This window comes from Brassica oleracea, chromosome C9 (assembly GCF_000695525.1).
Source record: "Brassica oleracea var. oleracea cultivar TO1000 chromosome C9, BOL, whole genome shotgun sequence".
Taxonomy (NCBI): domain Eukaryota; kingdom Viridiplantae; phylum Streptophyta; class Magnoliopsida; order Brassicales; family Brassicaceae; genus Brassica; species Brassica oleracea.
In genome coordinates this window covers 45,239,986-45,258,819 of record NC_027756.1, presented here as the reverse complement: position 1 = coordinate 45,258,819, position 18,834 = coordinate 45,239,986, and the positions used below count along the sequence as shown (strand labels likewise).

Genomic DNA, 18,834 nt, shown 5'->3' with positions numbered 1-18,834 from the left:
CCCTAAACCCTAAACCCTAAACCCTAAACCCTAAACCCTAAACCCTAAACCCTAAACCCTAAACCCTAAACCCTAAACCCTAAACCCTAAACCCTAAACCCTAAACCCTAAACCCTAAACCCTAAACCCTAAACCCTAAACCCTAAACCCTAAACCCTAAACCCTAAACCCTAAACCCTAAACCCTAAACCCTAAACCCTAAACCCTAAACCCTAAATCCTAAACCCCAACCTTTAACTCTAAACCCTAAGTTTGTGACTTTTGATAAAACATTAAGTGCTATTTTTGTGACTTTTGACCTTGAGTGCTAGTTTGGGAACATAAACTTGATTTAGTGTTAATTTTGTCTTTTTCTCAAGGATTTATCCTCATTATTTTAAGATATGCATAATCATAGTTTAATAATGTATATATTTTATTATTTATTAGGAATATCGTAAGATATTTTTATGAAAGTGTTTTAAAACATTTCCATAGTCCGTCAAAATTGAAAAAAAAAAAATCTAGTTAGCTATTTTTAAAAGATATTATGAAGACATTCAAAATAATAAAAAATATGTAAATCAAACAAGTAATAAAAGGAGAATAAGAGTTTTAGATAAACCGTCCACGTCTGATAGAAAAATCATCCAATCACAGATAGCATTTTGACCACGTCATTAAGCCTATGTCGAAAATGATTAATAGTGGACTTGTTTGTGTGGGTCTAATTTATTTTTCCATGGCGCAAATTGCTCACATTCCGCAAAAACCTATTCTTCCTCCCAACTGATTAATCGTCTCTGGCCCTTCCTCTCCGTCGTTATCGTTTCACTTCTGAGTCATTTAACATTTTCTTTACTCCTTCTTCCTTTATGGTTTCGTTCCAACTCCCTACGTTTCTCCTCCTATATAAAGTCTTTCGTATCAACCAAAAACCTACAGCCTCACGGAAAATGTGGAAACCTGCGGAGGAGTAGGGTTCCGAACGGAGCTCAAAGTGTTCATATCAGCTTCGTAAGGTATGGATTTTGAAGTCTGTAATAAATTTGAAACTTCTTGCTACGGTTCAAGGTGTTGATGTCCACCTTATGCAGCAGGACAACGTCAAACGTTTTCCTTCCTTTGACCATTCTAATTATAGCATATCTTCAGGTAGATTAAGGATTATATTCACTATATCATTGTTTGAGAATGAGATCATTAATCTATACTTTCAGGTTTATAATATGTTCAAGCTCTGATTACTTGCAGCTCTTCTAATTCATTGTTTATTCTGCTTAAATGCATATGCAACAACCGGAATCATGTGTATATGTTATGTTTTGCATGTATTAGCTTTCGAAAAAGACTTTGCAAGTAGAGATGTTGAAGCTTTTGCATCTATTGATAAATTCATTGAAACCAGTGGTGGAGATTCTGCTGATAACATCAGTTGGATTTTATATGGCTTTTGATGGAGACAATCTTCTACTTAAGAAATATTTGAACAGCGTTGGTTATTACTTAATTAACTCTTTCTATTTATAAATCTAATATACAACTCAACTTCTTTTTTTTATCTATAGATTGTCTTCTATGTGTTTAGTCCTTCGCTATTGGAAACCGTTTAGCTGGTAGTGTAACATATGAAAGCTTGGTGAACATGTAAGTCACCTGAATTTTTTCATTAGGAGTTTAGATCTTTTCTCTCAGGTTCTTCATACCTGTTAATATTCTTCTCACATTCGTCATTGTTTCCTTATTAAGCTGGGTTGTATTCTCATCACTAAGCCTCCTTCGCCTACATCTTCGTGGTCTCATTGTTGGTTGATGTGCGGCTGGTAAGTAAGCCTTAAAAGTCATGTCTGAATATTTGATATTCTGTTCACTTTTGTTTTACTTAATGATATGATACTAACGAAGCCCAAAACAGGGAATCTGGGAATATACCATCAATCATAATCCCAACTGTTTATAAAGACAAAGGAGAGGTCTATCTGAAGATCCTGAGAATTGCCACAAATATGGAATGGGTTATGTTGCACTCTCCATGGCCGTAAGTAGTCATCTCACTTCTTCAAGGTTTTATCGGTGTATATTTTATTTTTGGCATCAGCCACCAGATATACATATATCATACAGCTACACAATGAAGAAATAATAATTTTCAATTCATATATTTTGTTTTCAAAAAGAATTATAACAATCTTAGTTGTAAAACAAATGTAGCTGAGATTTTGTAACACACACACAAATACACAATTCCCCAAAATCACCAAGAATCCTTATTGTTGCGCACCTGAAAGAATAGTTGATCACGAGTATGTTTCAATGAAAATCATAAACCTTCTTTCTGTAAAAGAAAATAAAAACCCTGTGAAGACTCTGTTTGCGAAGTTGCAGTCGAGTGCTTTGGTTTGGAGATTTGAATTACAGAGTTTCTTTAGCCTATTAAGAGATGAATATTTCTAGAGACAATGATTGTGACACACTTCTTGAGAAAGACCAGGTTTTGTAGTAGAAATTATCTTAAAAACTCAAATCTTTATTGAAGACCAGGATGAGTGTTTCTCTTGAAACTCAGATTCTCACGCCGGAGAAGCCACTAAGTCTAAGGAAAACCTATGTACTCATGCTTGGTTGGTACTATCCAAAACTCTAGAAACACATTTTTGTGGTGTGTTTGGAATGTCTTCAGGTTTGATCAGATTCCATGAGGAGGAGAAGGAATAGAACTTTCTTATACTTTAGGAGAATCACGGTTTTCAGATCACAGACCGGTTTGTGCAAATATTTGCAGGAGAAGTTGTTGTGAAGAGTCTGAGAAACATAGATAATGTTATTCATGTGCGGCTGCAAGATTGGTTGAGGATTGCACTCCAAACTCATAGTTTTAACTAAGATTATTATAGTTCTTTTTGAGAACAAAATATATGATTTTTTTAATAGTAATTTTTCTTCATTGTGTATGGTTAATTTTTGGCATCAGCCGTCATGATACATATATGTACTTCAATGTTATCAGATGAGATCTGTTTACATATGAAGTTATTGACACTCAACTTTCCATTGAATCCAACTATGACACCTGCAAAGTCCCATTGATTTTTCGCGAGAAGAAGAAGAATATGACGATGAGGTCTCTACACTTGATCAATAACTATTCACCCTTGCAATAATGAGTAATGACTGTATTATGAGTGTGTAACATGTTAGGAGGTGGACAAAGTCAATAGAAGAGTGGTTTTACTGTCAGAGTAAAGGAGTGGAAAAGAAATAATAGAAAAGGGAAAATAAAAATGAAACTGGAAGTAAAGATTTCTTTTTAATAGAGAAAATATTAATATACAATTATTCTTTTGGAAGTAAATAAGCTGAAAATCATTTTCAGTTGATTGGTTGAAAATAGACTAATTTAACAAAAAAATGTTTATACTAATTTATTTACTTTATGCATGCTAGAAAAACAATCAATATTTTGTTTCTCAATGCAAATTCTTCGAATTATAAATAAATAAATAAATTCATAATATTTAATCTGCGGGTAAACAAAGTTAGTGATTGTAGATTGGAATGAACATAAACAAAGTTTAAAGTTTTGACTCTTTGGTAGTATACATTTACGTATTCCCAGTTTAAGCCGATGAAAAAGATGTTGACGCATACACAAGCCTAAAAAATGGTTGTCAAACTGTATACTAATATGTGTTTATGTTTGACTCCAAACGTTGAACATGAAAGGAAGGTCTTCAAACACCACATAACAAGAGTTGAAAGTGGCGACTACAATGTACGGGTTGTGTCCCTGAGGATTGAATTTGGTTTGTTTTTTTTATTACCAAAATGGTATATAATCATGGTGCACTTACTAAAATCCAAATATAGAGACAATGATATAACTTCAAATAGTTACTCAAAGCTAGCTGAATTCTCAGTTACCTGATGTATATAACAAGATATATTTTCCTTGGGAGCTTGAAAGATAATTGTTTACAATACAATTTACAATAAATGTATTATGGAAGATGTGATTTTATATGATAGTGTTGATTATAATAACTAAATTGATAAATTCAATTTGACTTGAAGGTTTGTTTTTTTAAAAAACTCCATAAATCTAATAAAATAACCGTTTTAATTGTATGTATTTCCTTGAGCCGCATATAATATTTAAATTGAAATACTTCATATATTATACAATCAAAATGACTCATGTTTTAGAAAAAAATCTTTTGTTTCGAACAAGATTAAGTTTTTAATTTTCAATATAAATTTATATCTTTTAATGCTATGTGAATTTTTATTCCATAGTTTATTTTATATTGGTTGAGTTGTGATTTGGTAAATAGTTAATGTGCTTTATTTTCTAAATCTTAAAAAATAATTCTTTTTAAATTTGTGTGCATAGATTTAAAACATCATGTAATAAAAAAAGGATTATAATACAGTTATTCATATATAATTAAAATTATATAACTATTCATACTTTACTCATATCATTTGTTGATGTTATTGTTAAGAACTAAATAATAGTTTACTTATGCATTTTGGTTTAAAAATATTATCCATCACAACATATATCTATGTAAAATAAATTTTTGAATATTCTTCAAATATAAAGTAAGTTAGAAACTATTCCCTCCATTTCTTAATTTTTTTAGAAAGTATCACCTTAACATTGTTCACACAGATTTAGAAAAAAAATTGAATTCATTTATTATTTTATTAATTACACCTATTTGACCAATACTATTTGAGATAAATAAAATTCTTTTTAACATTAATGGATTTTAAAATTAATATTAAGCTGAAAGTAAGTATAACTTTTGCATTGAAATTCTAAAGTGACATTCTTTGTTTAACAAGAAAAATGTTAAAATGACATTTTTCAAGAAATAGATGAAGTATATATAACTAAAATAAAAATTCTATAAATTTTAGTTTTATTACTGATTTTTAGACAAAAAAATATTTTCACGTAAAACAAACTAGAATATTTCAGAAACTATACTAGCTAAGTGATACATTAAAAATCTAAGATATGTTTGAAAATAATTTATCGAATCAGTTTTACACTTATTACTTTTTAAATACTGATCTTTTAAAGTTTATAAACACTTTAAGTTAACATTAACCAAATGTTGACCTTGAAAGTTGTTCTACAACGGGCATAAGTCCTGAAGACATCATAGTAAGTGTATCAACTCATATAGATTCTAAAAATCATAAATATTTTATAATCCTGTAAATTTGAGCTAAATTGTAAGTAAAAATTGCAAGCTTAGTGATTTAAAGTAAAAATATATAAATCAACTGAGATTAATAATATATTTTTATAATAACCTAAATATGTAAGAAAAAATATTTTGGATAATAACTAAGGTTTAACAAAGTCTTTATTCATTTCACATTTGACTATCATCACATACATATTTTAGATAGTAAAAATAGTATATTGTGAGTTTTACTCATATCTAATTCAATTTACTATTTATATTCTTATAACATAGATGTAGTATATGTGTAATATATATATTAAATACAATGATATTTAAATAATCTCGGGCGTAGCCCGGATAAAATCTCTAGTTTATCTAATTTTAACGTGGATTTGTATTAGGGCTTTATATTATTTCATCTAGTTTATAAATAACTTCAGTCTTTCTATCTTTGTTTTATTACAGACTAGGGTCGGCCTGCCCTACGAGCGGGAAGTTATAATAAAAATTATTTTATATTAACTTATAAAGTATTTAAAAATTATTATAGATAAAAAATTATAAACAAACAAATGATGAAAAAATTATGAGATCATAATAATAAATATTTTTGTTTTGAATTATAACGACAATAAATAGCATTATATTTTTAATATTTATTTTAGTTTCAAATGTTTATTTTTATAATATATAGTAATCATTACTTATTATATATAAATATGCACGTTACAATATATATATGTTGAATAAAATGACATAGAAGAATTATTGTCAAAGAAGAGTTATTTTTATGAACATAAATTCGCTAATATGTTTTATCAGAGTGTTTTAACAAAAATTTTGAATTGTCTAGACTATTTTTATTTTCTAATAACGAATTTCATAACACACGGATTATATACCTAAATTTGTTAAACTTATAAAAAATATATGTAATACTTGCATTGTACATTATATTTAATTTAGTTCTAAATTTTGAATAGCCTGCTGGTTTGACTTTGTTCTTCGAGTGGGTTAAATTGATCCATAATTATTGTCTTTTTTTGTCCTTTTCATTTGTTTCATAATGATCGTCTTTTATGAAAATAAAAACCTATCGAGTTCACTATTTACGTAAAATGTGCTAGTTTGAATCGTCAAAGGCAGAGTCAACATAACAAAAAAGTTCATTATGCGTGTAATGAATTGATTTTTTATATAAACTAGGATTTTTACCGCGCTACGCGCGGTTGTTAATTTAAATTTGTGAAACTTTCCATTTAAGTGTCGAACCTTTTTTGTTTGAGCTTGTACTTATTTTACATAAATATTTACTGATTATTTATAATTAATAAATTTTAAATAAACAATTCTATTATATTTTATTTATTTTTCCAATAAATTTAAAAGATTATTTTTTACTATATACCATCTGTTGATATTATAAAATAGGTTTACTGAAACCAAAAATTGAGATTGATAACTAACACTAGGGGTGTTCAATCCGGATATCGGTTCGGTTTCGGTTCGGTTTTTTCGGTTTTTCGGTATTTCGGTTAGTAAAATATAACTACCATTCTAAATCCATATTTACTTCGGTTCGGTTCGGTTTATATACCGTCGGTTTTCGGTTTATTCGGTTTTATACCAAAAAACATAATTCTTTATTTTGGGATCATATTATATGAATTTTAGAGTCTTGTTGTCAACACATTCATTTATTAAAAAATATTATAAGTTTAAATAAAAGAACAAAAATAAAAAATGTTTCTATCATCTAATAAAATAATCAAATCTATAATTAAAATCAAAACTCAAAATTTTGATAATAAAAATTAAAAAACAAAAAATAAAACAGAAGCACGAAGCACAAAAAATAAGTTATTATATTATTTCATATTTAGCGTTCATCAAAGTCATGTTTCTTCTATTAAACACGAAACTCTATTCGTCTATAGATAATAAAAAAATTGTGAAGAATTTTCACTAATTGTTATCATCAAATTTATAATCTTTATTTCAATTTAGTCAATGCTAAATTAAAGCAAAAAGATCAAAAGAAGACTAAGAAAATAAGAAGCATGTTTGCGATGAATTGTTATTTTATTATAGTTCAAGTGATTTACAAATCAGGACTATTTTATTACTGTAAAAAATATGGTAATAGTTATTAGCAAAAAAATTAACTTATACATATTTACATGTCTCTATTTTTTGATCGGTTTTATTCGGTTTATTCGGTTTTATCGGTTATATACCGAACCATATCCAAATCCTACGGTTTCTTAAAAATCATATCCATTCGGTTTTTATGGTATATACCAAATCCAAACCATATTATCTATTTTGGTTTGGTTCGGTTCGGTACGGTTCGGTTTTGCCATATTGAACAGCCCTAACTAACACACTAAAGAGTAGTATATAGTTTGTTGTTATTGTATTTTAAATAGTTACCTCTCCTAACTTCATATATGGTATGATACAATTTTTTATTTTTTTTGTTTTCTTTTCATTCGAAACTTCCAATGATTTTTCTATATTTGTTGTATTAAAATATTCCTCATGTCTAGTGATTTCTCTATATTTATTGTATTAAAATCTTCCTAATGGTGTTATGACCACTACTAATTTCATTGCATTATTTTATTAGTTAAAAAAAATATTGTATATTGTTAATTATTGTGAAATTTATATATTTTGGAATTAGTGTTTATGATATCTTGAAATCTTACAAATATTTTAATTTTTCAATGAGTTTTAGGCAACTATAACATCTGTCATAGACTCAGGCACACAAGGAAATATTTTTGCTATTACCATTGATGACATTTAAAAATTCAGAATAAAATTCAGAAAAAATATAATTATTTCGTAAATTTTTTATTAACTCTTCGTTGATCACATTGTTATATACTATTATTTTCCTTTACTCTGCGTTGAGCATTTTGTATAAGTTTAAATTTACTGATTAGTACTTCGTTGATCACATTGTTATTTACTATTATTTTTGTTTACTCTGCGTTGAGCATTTTGTATAAGTTTAAATTTACTGATTAGTACTTCGTTGATCACATTGTTATTTACTATTATTTTTATTTACTCTGCGTTGAGCATTTTGTATAAGTTTAACTTTTACTGATTGGTATTTTAAATCGTTACCTCTTATAACTTCATATATGGTATGATACAATATATATATTTTTTGTTTTCCTTTCATTTGAAATTTTCAATGATTTTTCTATATTTGTTGTATTAAAATATTTATAATGTCCAGTGATTTCTCTATATTTATTGTATTAAAATCTTCCTAATGGTTTTATGACTATTACTAATTTTATTGCGTTATTTTGATTAGTTTAAAAAAATATTGTATATTGTTAATTATTGTGAAATTTATATATTTTGGAATTAGTGCTTATGATATCTTGAAATCTTACAAATATTTTAGTTTTTCAATGACTTGTAGGCAACTATAACATCTGTCATAGACTTAGGCACATAAGAAAATATTTTTACTATTACCATTGATGACATTTTAAAATTCAGAAAAATATAATTATTTCATAAATTTTAGATTTTGTTGATCACATTGTTATTTACTATTATTTTTGTTTACTCTGTGTTGAGCATTTTGTATAAGTTTAAATTTTACTGATTAGTACTCCTAACTATCCTTTTTTAAATTTATTCTCATTCTTATTTGTCAAATATTATATCAAAACAAATAAATGATATAGTATAACACAAAAATAAAATTAATTGAATTAAAATTTGTTATTTAAATTTATATTTAACATTTAAAATATATAAATTTTATAGACAAATAAAACGGGCCAAACAAATCAAATTAACAGATCGAAAAAATTATTAGAAGCCCAACACGAAAATGGTCTGTGACATGGCCAAAAGAAAGAATTTTAGTGGCTGATTTTTGAGTCTTACGTGGACAGTCTGTCTACTGCTGGTATTCCCCTTTTATTTTTTGTATGTATTGTATGATTTGGAATTAATTTAACCCTGAAGTAATTTTATAATTTCATTTGCTCTGGACTCGATCCCTTTGAGATACTCGATCAAGTATGAACCTCCTTCCTGGTAAGGCCATCAACATTACAATGGTTAAGTGTGAGGAATTTTAAAAACCTGATCAAACAATTGTATTATCATCTGGTTTAAACCCAAATTAAACCCGGTTAGCGTGTTAGACTTTCTTTCACATTGTTGTGTTTTTTTATTATATGTGTAGAGAGAGACATTACATAAAACAAAGTTTATGTTACTTATAGTTCGAATCAGCATGCACTCAATTCGTTTCTTTATAACAGCAGAAAGCTCTTCAAGTGTTACTTCACCTTTCCCGAGTGTTAACCCTTCTAAGAAAAACTTGTTCCATTGTTCCTCAGGAGCTGGAAAGACATAATAAACCAAATGTGAACTTCTTTGCGTCGACTGACTACATGTAAAATAGGGTTGTATAAAGAGACCTTTGATCAGAGTTTCCAGAAAATGCTCCGCCTTTACAACTTGGTTCCCTATGATCGGATGCAAACGTGATGAGATTCTGTTTGTGGATAATGGAAGCTTAGAGTGAGCGAGTGACTTGAGCAATGTACCTTTCTTTGCGTAGCTACGCTTGTAGAGGACCGTAGCAGCATAGAGTTGTAGAACTTTCTGAAGCTTAGCCGCAAGCCTTGGTTTGTCTATATCTTCTTTTTCCTGAAAACAACCTTCAGCCTCTCAAACTATCATTAAAAAATACATTGATACTCTATTAAAGGAGATACCTTTTGAAATAAAAATCACTGTCTTACACGTGAAAACAACAATCATAACACTTTACCTGCCGTAGCAGAGCACTAACTTCTGGGAAAAAACCTTAGTCTAATTGCCCTTATTTTTCCCGTTTTATCATTTCCTGTTAATACATTGATATCATCAGTACCTTTGTATACAAGATGTTGAACATGTCTTGGTCAAAGGAAAGTGAACATACGTGTACACACTTTTTCCATTTGATTGATAGCTTCAGGATCTCTTGGAGGCCATGAAATTTCTTTCACTCCTTCCACAACAGGTCTTAATATCCCTTTCAGAACATCAGTAGACGGCTCTATCTTCTGCTACATACATGGATACAATAAACTCTCAGTCAACTAACAAAAACCGGATATGTAAGGAAATGGAAAAATTAAAGAAAGAGAAGAAAAAAAATCCGAGTCTTATTCACAACGCAGTCAACTATGGCCATCACAGTTGCACCTGCAAAGAAACATAAACGGAAAAAAGAGCTTTTGAAAATCTGCTTAATGATTGAAATAAGAAAGAAGAATAGAAACACTTGCATTGTCATCAAATAATAAATAATAAAGAAAAATAAAGATTCACCCTGCAACATAGTTTAAAAGAGCACTTGCCAGATTTGAGGTCCGAGAAAAAAGCTTTTTAATTAGCCATTTCAAAATATTTCAGTATAAGATGTAAGAGATAGGAAGAAGAGATGTGTTCAAGAGGAGGGATCCCAGGGATCCCACCTCTATTTATACACCTCTATTTATACAGATCCTGGCACCGCCTCTAAAATCGAAGGGAAGCTTTGAATACACATCGTGATGGAGCCAATAAATATGATATATGAGGAAGCCATTAACAACACCGTTTCAGGTCGCAGAAGAAGCGCATAGGTCACCGGCTGCCGCACATCGAGAAAAGACGAACTCATTTCCTTCGAAGCAGAGTATTAGGGCTAGGGGGATCTTCTTCACGTTGGCCCAGACCCTTACCAATTAAACAGCTCAATATCACCATATATATCAAACGAAGCCCGAAAAGATAGATGTTCAATGAAGAGCTGCGTTTTGGATGCATGGACAGGTGTCGCGCAGGCAGAAACCAACTTTCCAAGCTGGCATCCCATGTGGCGCAAGAAGAAGGGATTAAACCTTTTTTTTATATATATAGATAGATAGATAGATAATTATGTTAGTGTTAAATTTTTATTGAAAATGTGAAAATGAAACAAATTATTTTCTAAGTTAAATTAGTCGTTAATGATGAATCTTTCGAAAAAGTACTAGCAGCGGACTCACTAAATTTTTAGCCATTCATGCAAATCGCCGTGGACGAAACTCCACAGAAAGCAAAAGTTGAGTCAAACAAAACGCATACAAAGCAATAGTTGAGTCAGACTAAAATGAAGTATACAAAGGCAAGACTTCAGAGAAAATTATTATAAAAATATAATTTATTGAAATTCTGTTAAAAATTATTATAAATTCATACAAAGAATGAAATAAAATATAAAACATTAATTTTATAAAAAATACATTTAACAACTGGCGGTTTAGATTATAATATATACTATATACATATAATTTTTTATAGTAAATATTATTATTCACAATGATAAATTTATGTTATTTTATTTTTGTAAGATTCTATATTATAATATGCTAATTATTATAATTATGAATAATAAAAATATTATTTATTAAATTAATATTGTAATTGTTTAGACAATTTAGAATGTAATTGTTACGGTCTTATACGAGGTAGCGTCCAAGCGCCGCCCACCTAAAACGCTTTCTTGAACACTGCTAATAGTAATGGAATCTCAGCATCATCCAAGGCGAAGTGTTCTTCTAGTTGGGACAGTCATTCTCTTCACATAATATGAAAAGTTATACTTTAATCAAACTGATACATCGGTAGTCAAATTCATATATTTAAGTTTAGTTTGTTGTTTCTTATAAACATCTAATCAATAATATACATGAAAACAACAACTAATTATGTATTCAATCTCATGTACTTTTTAGATATTCTTTTCTAGGTAACAAAATCTCAACTATATTTTATTTCGGTTTCAAATGGAATAGTAAGATTCAGTCAATCCAAAAAAAAACATAGCTAGTTAGTAAAGGAACCACAAAATTTGTAGTAAAGACAGATAAGATCAAAACGAAAACATAAATAAAAGAGTGCTATCATTGTATTGATACCAATAAAATTGGAATAGATCTATTAGTTATCAAATTATGCATTCAAGTTCATGTAAATTTTAGATAATATCTTCCAAGGTAATAGAATCTCAACTTGATTTGATTTCAATTTCATATGGAATAGTAAGATTCTTTTTTTTTTGGTCAAAGGGAATAGTAAGATTCAGTCAATCCAAAAAAAAAAACATACCTAGTTAGTAAGAAAAGCATCAAATTTGTAATCTTTTTGATACCAAAAAAATTGGAATAGGTTGATCAGTTATCAAATTATGCATTCAAGTCTTCTAGTTACCGGTAAAACTGGAGTAGTAGATCTCAGATATATGTGCACATATATATAACTTAAAGCAGCATATACTCCAAAAAAGCAATCAATAAAGAAGAAGAAAAAAAAAACTCATATCTTTTCTTTAGACACATATATTTTTTGCATACAAAAGTTTTCATCATGCACTACTCTCATAAAAAGCTGTTCTTGTTTTTCCTGTCGTGCATTGTGCTAATTTTCAACTACAACAGTAGTGGCTTCGTAACCGCAACAAGTCAACTTGGCTTGAACTACGGTCTCCTCGGCGATAATCTCCCGCCCCCCTCTGATGTCATCAACCTTTTCAAGTCCATAGGCATTACTAAAATCCGAATCTTCGACCCGAACACTGAGGTTCTTAACGCCTTACGCGGCCACAAAGATATTGGAGTCACGGTAGGTGTTAAGGACCAAGACTTGGCTGCTCTTGCTGCCGGCGAAGAAGCTGTTAATAGCTGGTTCGCAACAAACATTGAGCCTTACTTAGCCGACGTCAACATCACTTTCATTACAGTCGGCAATGAAGTCATCCCTGGACCGATGGGTCCACAGGTGCTTCCCGCCGTGCAGTCTCTCACCAACCTTGTCAAGTCCAAGAGTCTTCCTATCACTGTCACCACTGTTGTGGCTATGTCTAACCTCGGACAGTCGTATCCACCTTCCACGGGAATGTTCACGGCTCAGGCGCGTGAACAACTCACCCCGGTGCTTAACTTTTTGTCTCAAACAAGTACGCCAATCTTCGTCAACATCTACCCGTACTTGGCTTACGCATCGGACCCGGTGAACATTCATCTCGACTATGCCATTTCCAAAAGCGAGGCCGTCGTGGTCCAGGATGGACCACTGGGCTATTCAAACTTGTTTGATGCAATGTTCGATACGTTCGCGTGGGCAATGGAGAAGGAAGGCGTGAAAGATTTACCAATGGTGGTGTCTGAGACAGGATGGCCGTCAGCCGGGAACGGGGACTTAACCACGCCTGACATCGCGGCGACCTACAACGGAAATTTCCTTCAGCATGTAGTAAGCGGCAAGGGGACACCTAAGAGGCCTAACAGTGCTATCCAAGGGTTTATATTCGCAACGTTCAATGAAAACCAGAAGCCCGCCGGGACTGAACAAAACTTTGGATTATACAATCCTGTTGATATGAAACCCATCTATAAGCTATTTTGAGTGTGAGTTTCTTTTAAGACTTTCACAAACTTATGAATACATACAAATTACAATAGTGCTCTTAGTTGTTTGTTGTTATTCAAACTAGGAAACAAACCCGCACATTCGCGCGAGCATATGGATTCTTTAATAAAAATTAAATTATTTTAATAATATGTATAATTATTCACTTATTTAACTTTTTATTTTATTGTATTTTACATTTATTAACTTTTTTATCATACACAAAATTTGGGAGATATATATGTACATATTATGTGATAAAATAAAATGTCAAATAAGCTGAAAATTTCTCAATTTTTTTTTTCAGAAATGTTATTGTAAAATAAGCGAAAGAATAAAAGATGAAATCTCCATCTCTCTCGCTCTCTCTCAAGCGTTTCTTCATTTTTTGGTTTTTGAAACATTTTTTCTCAAATGGAGGGTCTAGAATCTACAAAAGGACGTATCCTTAGGAAATTAAAAATGAAGTGTGAAAGAGTGTGTTGTTCAGAAAATATGATATTTTTTTATTGTAAAAATCTATACAAAAAGTAAATTAAAAAGGAAAAATGGTGAGGAGAAGTATGAAGAAACCATATATAATTTTTTTAATATATTATTAAAAGATTCAATGGTTAATCTTTTGAGAATATATAACATTTCTATTATAATGTAAGATGTATGTAGTAAAATTAACCCCAAATTGGTTGTTAAATTTAGAAAAAAATAAATAAACATTTTTATTAGGAATATCAGGTTGAGACAATGGCAAAGACCGGCCGAGACAAGAAGCTCGTGTTCAGTATTAGGAATATCAATCTCTTTGGTCAGCCTTTGTGGATTCCTTAGGCCGCATGACTGCTATTTTAGCATGGTGTAACTTTTTATTCTGTTATACATAATTGGTAGTTTTAACACATGCAACGATCAGAAACAAAATTCCCTTAACCAATAGATGGTAGTCGCGAACATATCATTGACTTACTGAACAATTTCAAAATAGTCCTCGCCAAAGATTCAATGCAGAGTATTCTTTCATCTACGATAAATATAGATCTCTTGTTTTAGGCTTCGATCCCCACTTTCATCTATAATAAAATTTATTCCTACCTTCTATCTTAGAGTATCTCCAGTAAAATATTCTAACCGTGTTCTATTTTTTACTCTATAATAGAGTAAAAAATAAATTACTACATAAATAAAGTAATTCATTATTTTTTGTTCATCACTCTATTTTGACTTTAAAATATAGTACCATTGAAAGAGAATTAAAAACTATTATAGAATTATTCTATTTAGAAAAAAAATAAAATAGAGTAATACATTGAAAATGGTCTTACACTATCATAAAACATGTTCTTAACAAAATTGTTCACTTTCAATAATTTGACATTTATCAGAATGACAAGACAATTGGTCTAACGTCGTATGTAATTCACCAAAAAATTGTATGTGAGCCTCCAAAATTTTATTATGATCGTTTAAACGTTTTTCCTTTTTCTCCTTTTCTTTCTTTTTTTTCTTTATTTCATTGTTTCTTAATGTTTTTTTTTTCTCAATGTTCACAACACCTTAAAGACAAAAACAAATGTTGTATCAGTTAACCATACAAAATTGACATCATTGTACACCAAAAAAATACAATGAATGATCACCAAATGTTGCAATGGTTAATATATTTTTAAAAGTGATACTTGTACTTTTCAATAAATTTAAACTATTTTGAAAAATTTGTTACTCTCAATTTATTAAGATATAATGTAATGAATTTCTATCAATAATTTTCTGGGAGCATTTTGAAATTTGAATCTTGGAAAAAAGGTTGTATAAAATACACAGAGTTTGAAAATATTAGTTTCAGAAGATGCAACCTTTTAAGTAAAAAATCAGTTACAAAAAAAAGGTATAATCTATAGAAAATACACAATTTTCAAAAACATTAGTGAAATAAGTTATAATAAAGAGACACATTTGTAAGAAAATCATTTGTTGGGATTCTATGATTGCGTTTGACCATTCATAATTCATAAACTTATGATCCTCCCTAATAATAGGTACCATATAAAATGAAGAGTTATTACATTGGTAGTTTACTAATTTCTAACATCATAAATGTTTAATTTCCCTAGAAATTTACCGATGAAATTTCCCACCTTTTTTCAAGTCCAAACTTCCCCACCTGAGTAATTGATGCAGCCATCAGATCAGAAACTGAACTAGAGGTCAACCCAAAGCCCTACTCAACAAGCCAAGGCGCCAACCAGGACATACGTGCATTAAAAATAAAATATCTTACAAACCAGGAGGGTTTAAATGACGAGACTAATTTTTATGGATTCTACACTCAAGAAGGAGTTCAGGCCAATTGGAATAGGCCCAAACTATTCACTAAGAAAGAAGTTATGAATTTTACAAGTCAGAGGTTTCTCAGCCCGTCCATCTGCGAGTACGCGACTTTAGAGGAGGATTCAAGCCCAAATAAGAAGCGGCCTGTACCAAAACCGATCATAGGAGTCAAGAGGAGTGTATCAGCTTTCCAGAAAGCCTAATATCTCGAGAAATGGTCACAGAAATTGGAAGATATGATCAATTTCCCAAAACCGGCCAAACCAGTTCTACACTTGCCTTATTTGGACGATCCGGGTTTCACATCAAACCAACCTCAAGAATGGTGACCTTATAAGTCATTCAGAGGCACTCCAAAACATCCTAGGAAGCACCATGCCACACTGGATCAGGCGGATCCCAATCAAACCAAAAGATCAAGCCAGTTTACTCAAATTGGCCAAACCGATATTATTTATGGAAAGTCTTCAACCAACTCCACTTGGTTCGACCCAGACTTATTCATGGAAGCCAGGAGACCATCTCAAGCATCCAGAAGATATACAAGAAGCCCTCAGCTGCACCAGAACCCAGGAGATCAGGCGGATCTCTCTTCCCATCAACCTTCCATATTTGGCAGCATCTACACAAAATGCTTTGAAGGAGTTTCTACAATTATTTATTCAAGACCAACGGCCATATTCTTCATCTAGACAACTCAGATACATATCAGGAAGACTTCTTGACCATGGCTACATACAGAATCTGTCCAGATACAAGATCATCCAAGATTCCCTTTTGAAGGCACAAATCAAGCTAATGGCTAGTTCTCATGGAGCCATCAAAGCCTTCTCAGCCAAGACTTTTATTTCAATTTATTTGTTTCCTTTAGTCAATTTTAGACTGTTATAAAGTGTCTTAGTCGAGCCTATATAAGCTCAAGTCCTTAGTCTTTGTAAATCACCCCATCTTTGAAATTAATATGAATTATTCCGTTTTTTTAGTTTTGTCAAAACTATTGTTCTAAGTCTTTTGAATGTGTGTGAAGCAGTTCCAGAGCATCTTGACTTATCAAGCCTCCTTTCCATAGAGTCTTGTGGCGTCCTCAATCCACCATCCTTCCATTCCATTTCATTTGTCAAGCTTGAGAGTGATACACATCCAGCAAGCAAAACACTATCTCAATCCACTTCAATCATCAACTGATTAGGCTGAGAGTGTCACACGGCCAGCAGCCTAATTCCATCCTATCTATCTTTATTTATCTTGTTTTATCATATTAGAAATCATATCTCATTTGTTTTTGCATTTGTTTTCAGGATCATAACTTGCATTCCATTATATCGCCCATTCGATCATATTTTTGGTCGATCCATCAAGCTTCCATAAACCATTTTGCCATCCCTGATTTCCAGCCTGCAACATTTGGTATCAGAGCTCAAGCTCCTGAATCAGGTTACTCTATCCTTGCATCATTCATATTTGTTTGCATTTGTTTTAATTAAAAAAAAAAGTTTTTGCATTGTTATTGTTCTTAAGAAATGAAAATTAAAGAAGAAGGAGTTGTCGAGTTTGATCCACAAAATTATTTTGAAATACTTGTCTAGTTGTTTGCATTCATTCCCCCCAGCTCCACTTGCCATATTTAGATTTTGTGCATTCATTAAAAAAAAAAACAAATCTGCATTTCCATATTTGTTTCTTGCATTGAAAAGTAAAAAAAAAGCATAGCATTTTACTAATTTCGTGCATACCATATTTGTTTCATAAGTTTTTTATTTGCATTCAAAAAAAAAATCATTCATATTGTTTGCATTTGTTTTTCCATCTTATAAACCGAAAACCTACAAAAACAGTTTCTTTGTTTCAAGTTTTGTTTCTTCATTTTTATGTTCTTGCTGTTCATAATTCTTATAAACCACAAAAAAAGAAAAGAAAAAGTTTTGTTTGATTCAATAAAATTCGAAAATCCCAAAAGAAAGTGTTTGTTTCCTTTATTATTATTTTTTTTTTGTTTCCATAATCAAAAACTGTCAAAGAAAACAAAATCTGCATTTAAGTTGTTTCCATTTTCTTTGTGCATTGCATATCAAGTCAAAAAAAAAAATCATCCTAGTTATTTTGTTAGACCATATTTGTTTCTTCATTTTGTGCTTGCATCAAAAAGAAAAAAATATATTTAAAACCATAGTTTATATCATTTGCATATTGTTGGTTTAATTGTTTCATCTTAAGAAAAAAATTCAAAAAAAAAATTTCAATGCCAGTTTGCTTTTCATATTTTCTTTCCATTTGTGTTTCTTATCATATCATATAGTTTCATTTCGAGTTTACATTCAGAAAAACAAAATAAAAATAAAGAAAAATCATTTATTGCATAGTTAGTTCATATCGGTTCACATTTGCATAATTCTCGGTTTAGTGTAAATTGCATCATTGCATCTATCTTATTTTGGTTCTACCAAAACTTTCCATACTTTCACTTGCTCTTTGAGATTGTTTTCAGGAAGCAATGGAAGAGAAGGGACACGGCCAAAACCTAGAGGCCACAATGAGCCAGCATTTTGCAGCTCTACAAAAGCTCAAAAATCAGATTGCTCGGTTGGAGAAGAGAAACAAGGCACAAGGCCAACGTCCACATGAAGGAGAAAGGATATTTGGAGATGTTCCAGGGGCTGTATATGTCGAGCCCAAGCCACCAGATCCTTCAAGGATCAATCAAACTCCAACTTCTAAAACCCACAACCATCATGTTGTTAATTATCGGTTTGATTATAACTATTTTGCTGATAAAATTGAACTCTTTAAATTTTCAGGAAAAAGAGGTTATCTTAGATGGGAAAGGAACCTTGATGAGTGGTTTCACTTCAACAACATCCAAAGA

The 18,834-nt window shown here is 30.7% G+C and overlaps 2 protein-coding genes and 1 pseudogene across 2 annotated transcripts; 2 read left to right on the top strand and 1 right to left on the bottom strand.

The window, feature by feature from the left end:
- The first annotated feature begins 731 nt into the window (after positions 1–731).
- On the top strand, positions 732–2,642 carry LOC106316821 (annotated as a pseudogene).
- Positions 2,643–9,170: 6,528 nt separating this feature from the next.
- LOC106315145 lies at positions 9,171–10,554 on the bottom strand. The gene is given in 8 exon segments (XM_013752905.1): positions 9,171–9,251; positions 9,426–9,565; positions 9,644–9,691; positions 9,773–9,875; positions 10,000–10,074; positions 10,163–10,280; positions 10,373–10,418; positions 10,545–10,554. Coding segments are annotated over 8 exon segments (621 nt in total).
- Positions 10,555–12,542: 1,988 nt separating this feature from the next.
- Positions 12,543–13,751, top strand: LOC106317234 (putative glucan endo-1,3-beta-glucosidase GVI). Its single transcript, XM_013755086.1, has one exon. The coding sequence runs from the start codon at positions 12,606–12,608 to the stop codon at positions 13,641–13,643; it is 1,038 nt and encodes a 345-aa protein (XP_013610540.1). The 5' UTR covers positions 12,543–12,605; the 3' UTR covers positions 13,644–13,751.
- Positions 13,752–18,834: the final 5,083 nt, after the last annotated feature.

What these genes read in the sequence shown, in the direction of transcription:
- LOC106317234 (XM_013755086.1), top strand. Translation starts at nt 12,606, where the DNA reads ATGCACTACTCTCATAAAAAGCTGTTCTTGTTTTTCCTGTCGTGCATT.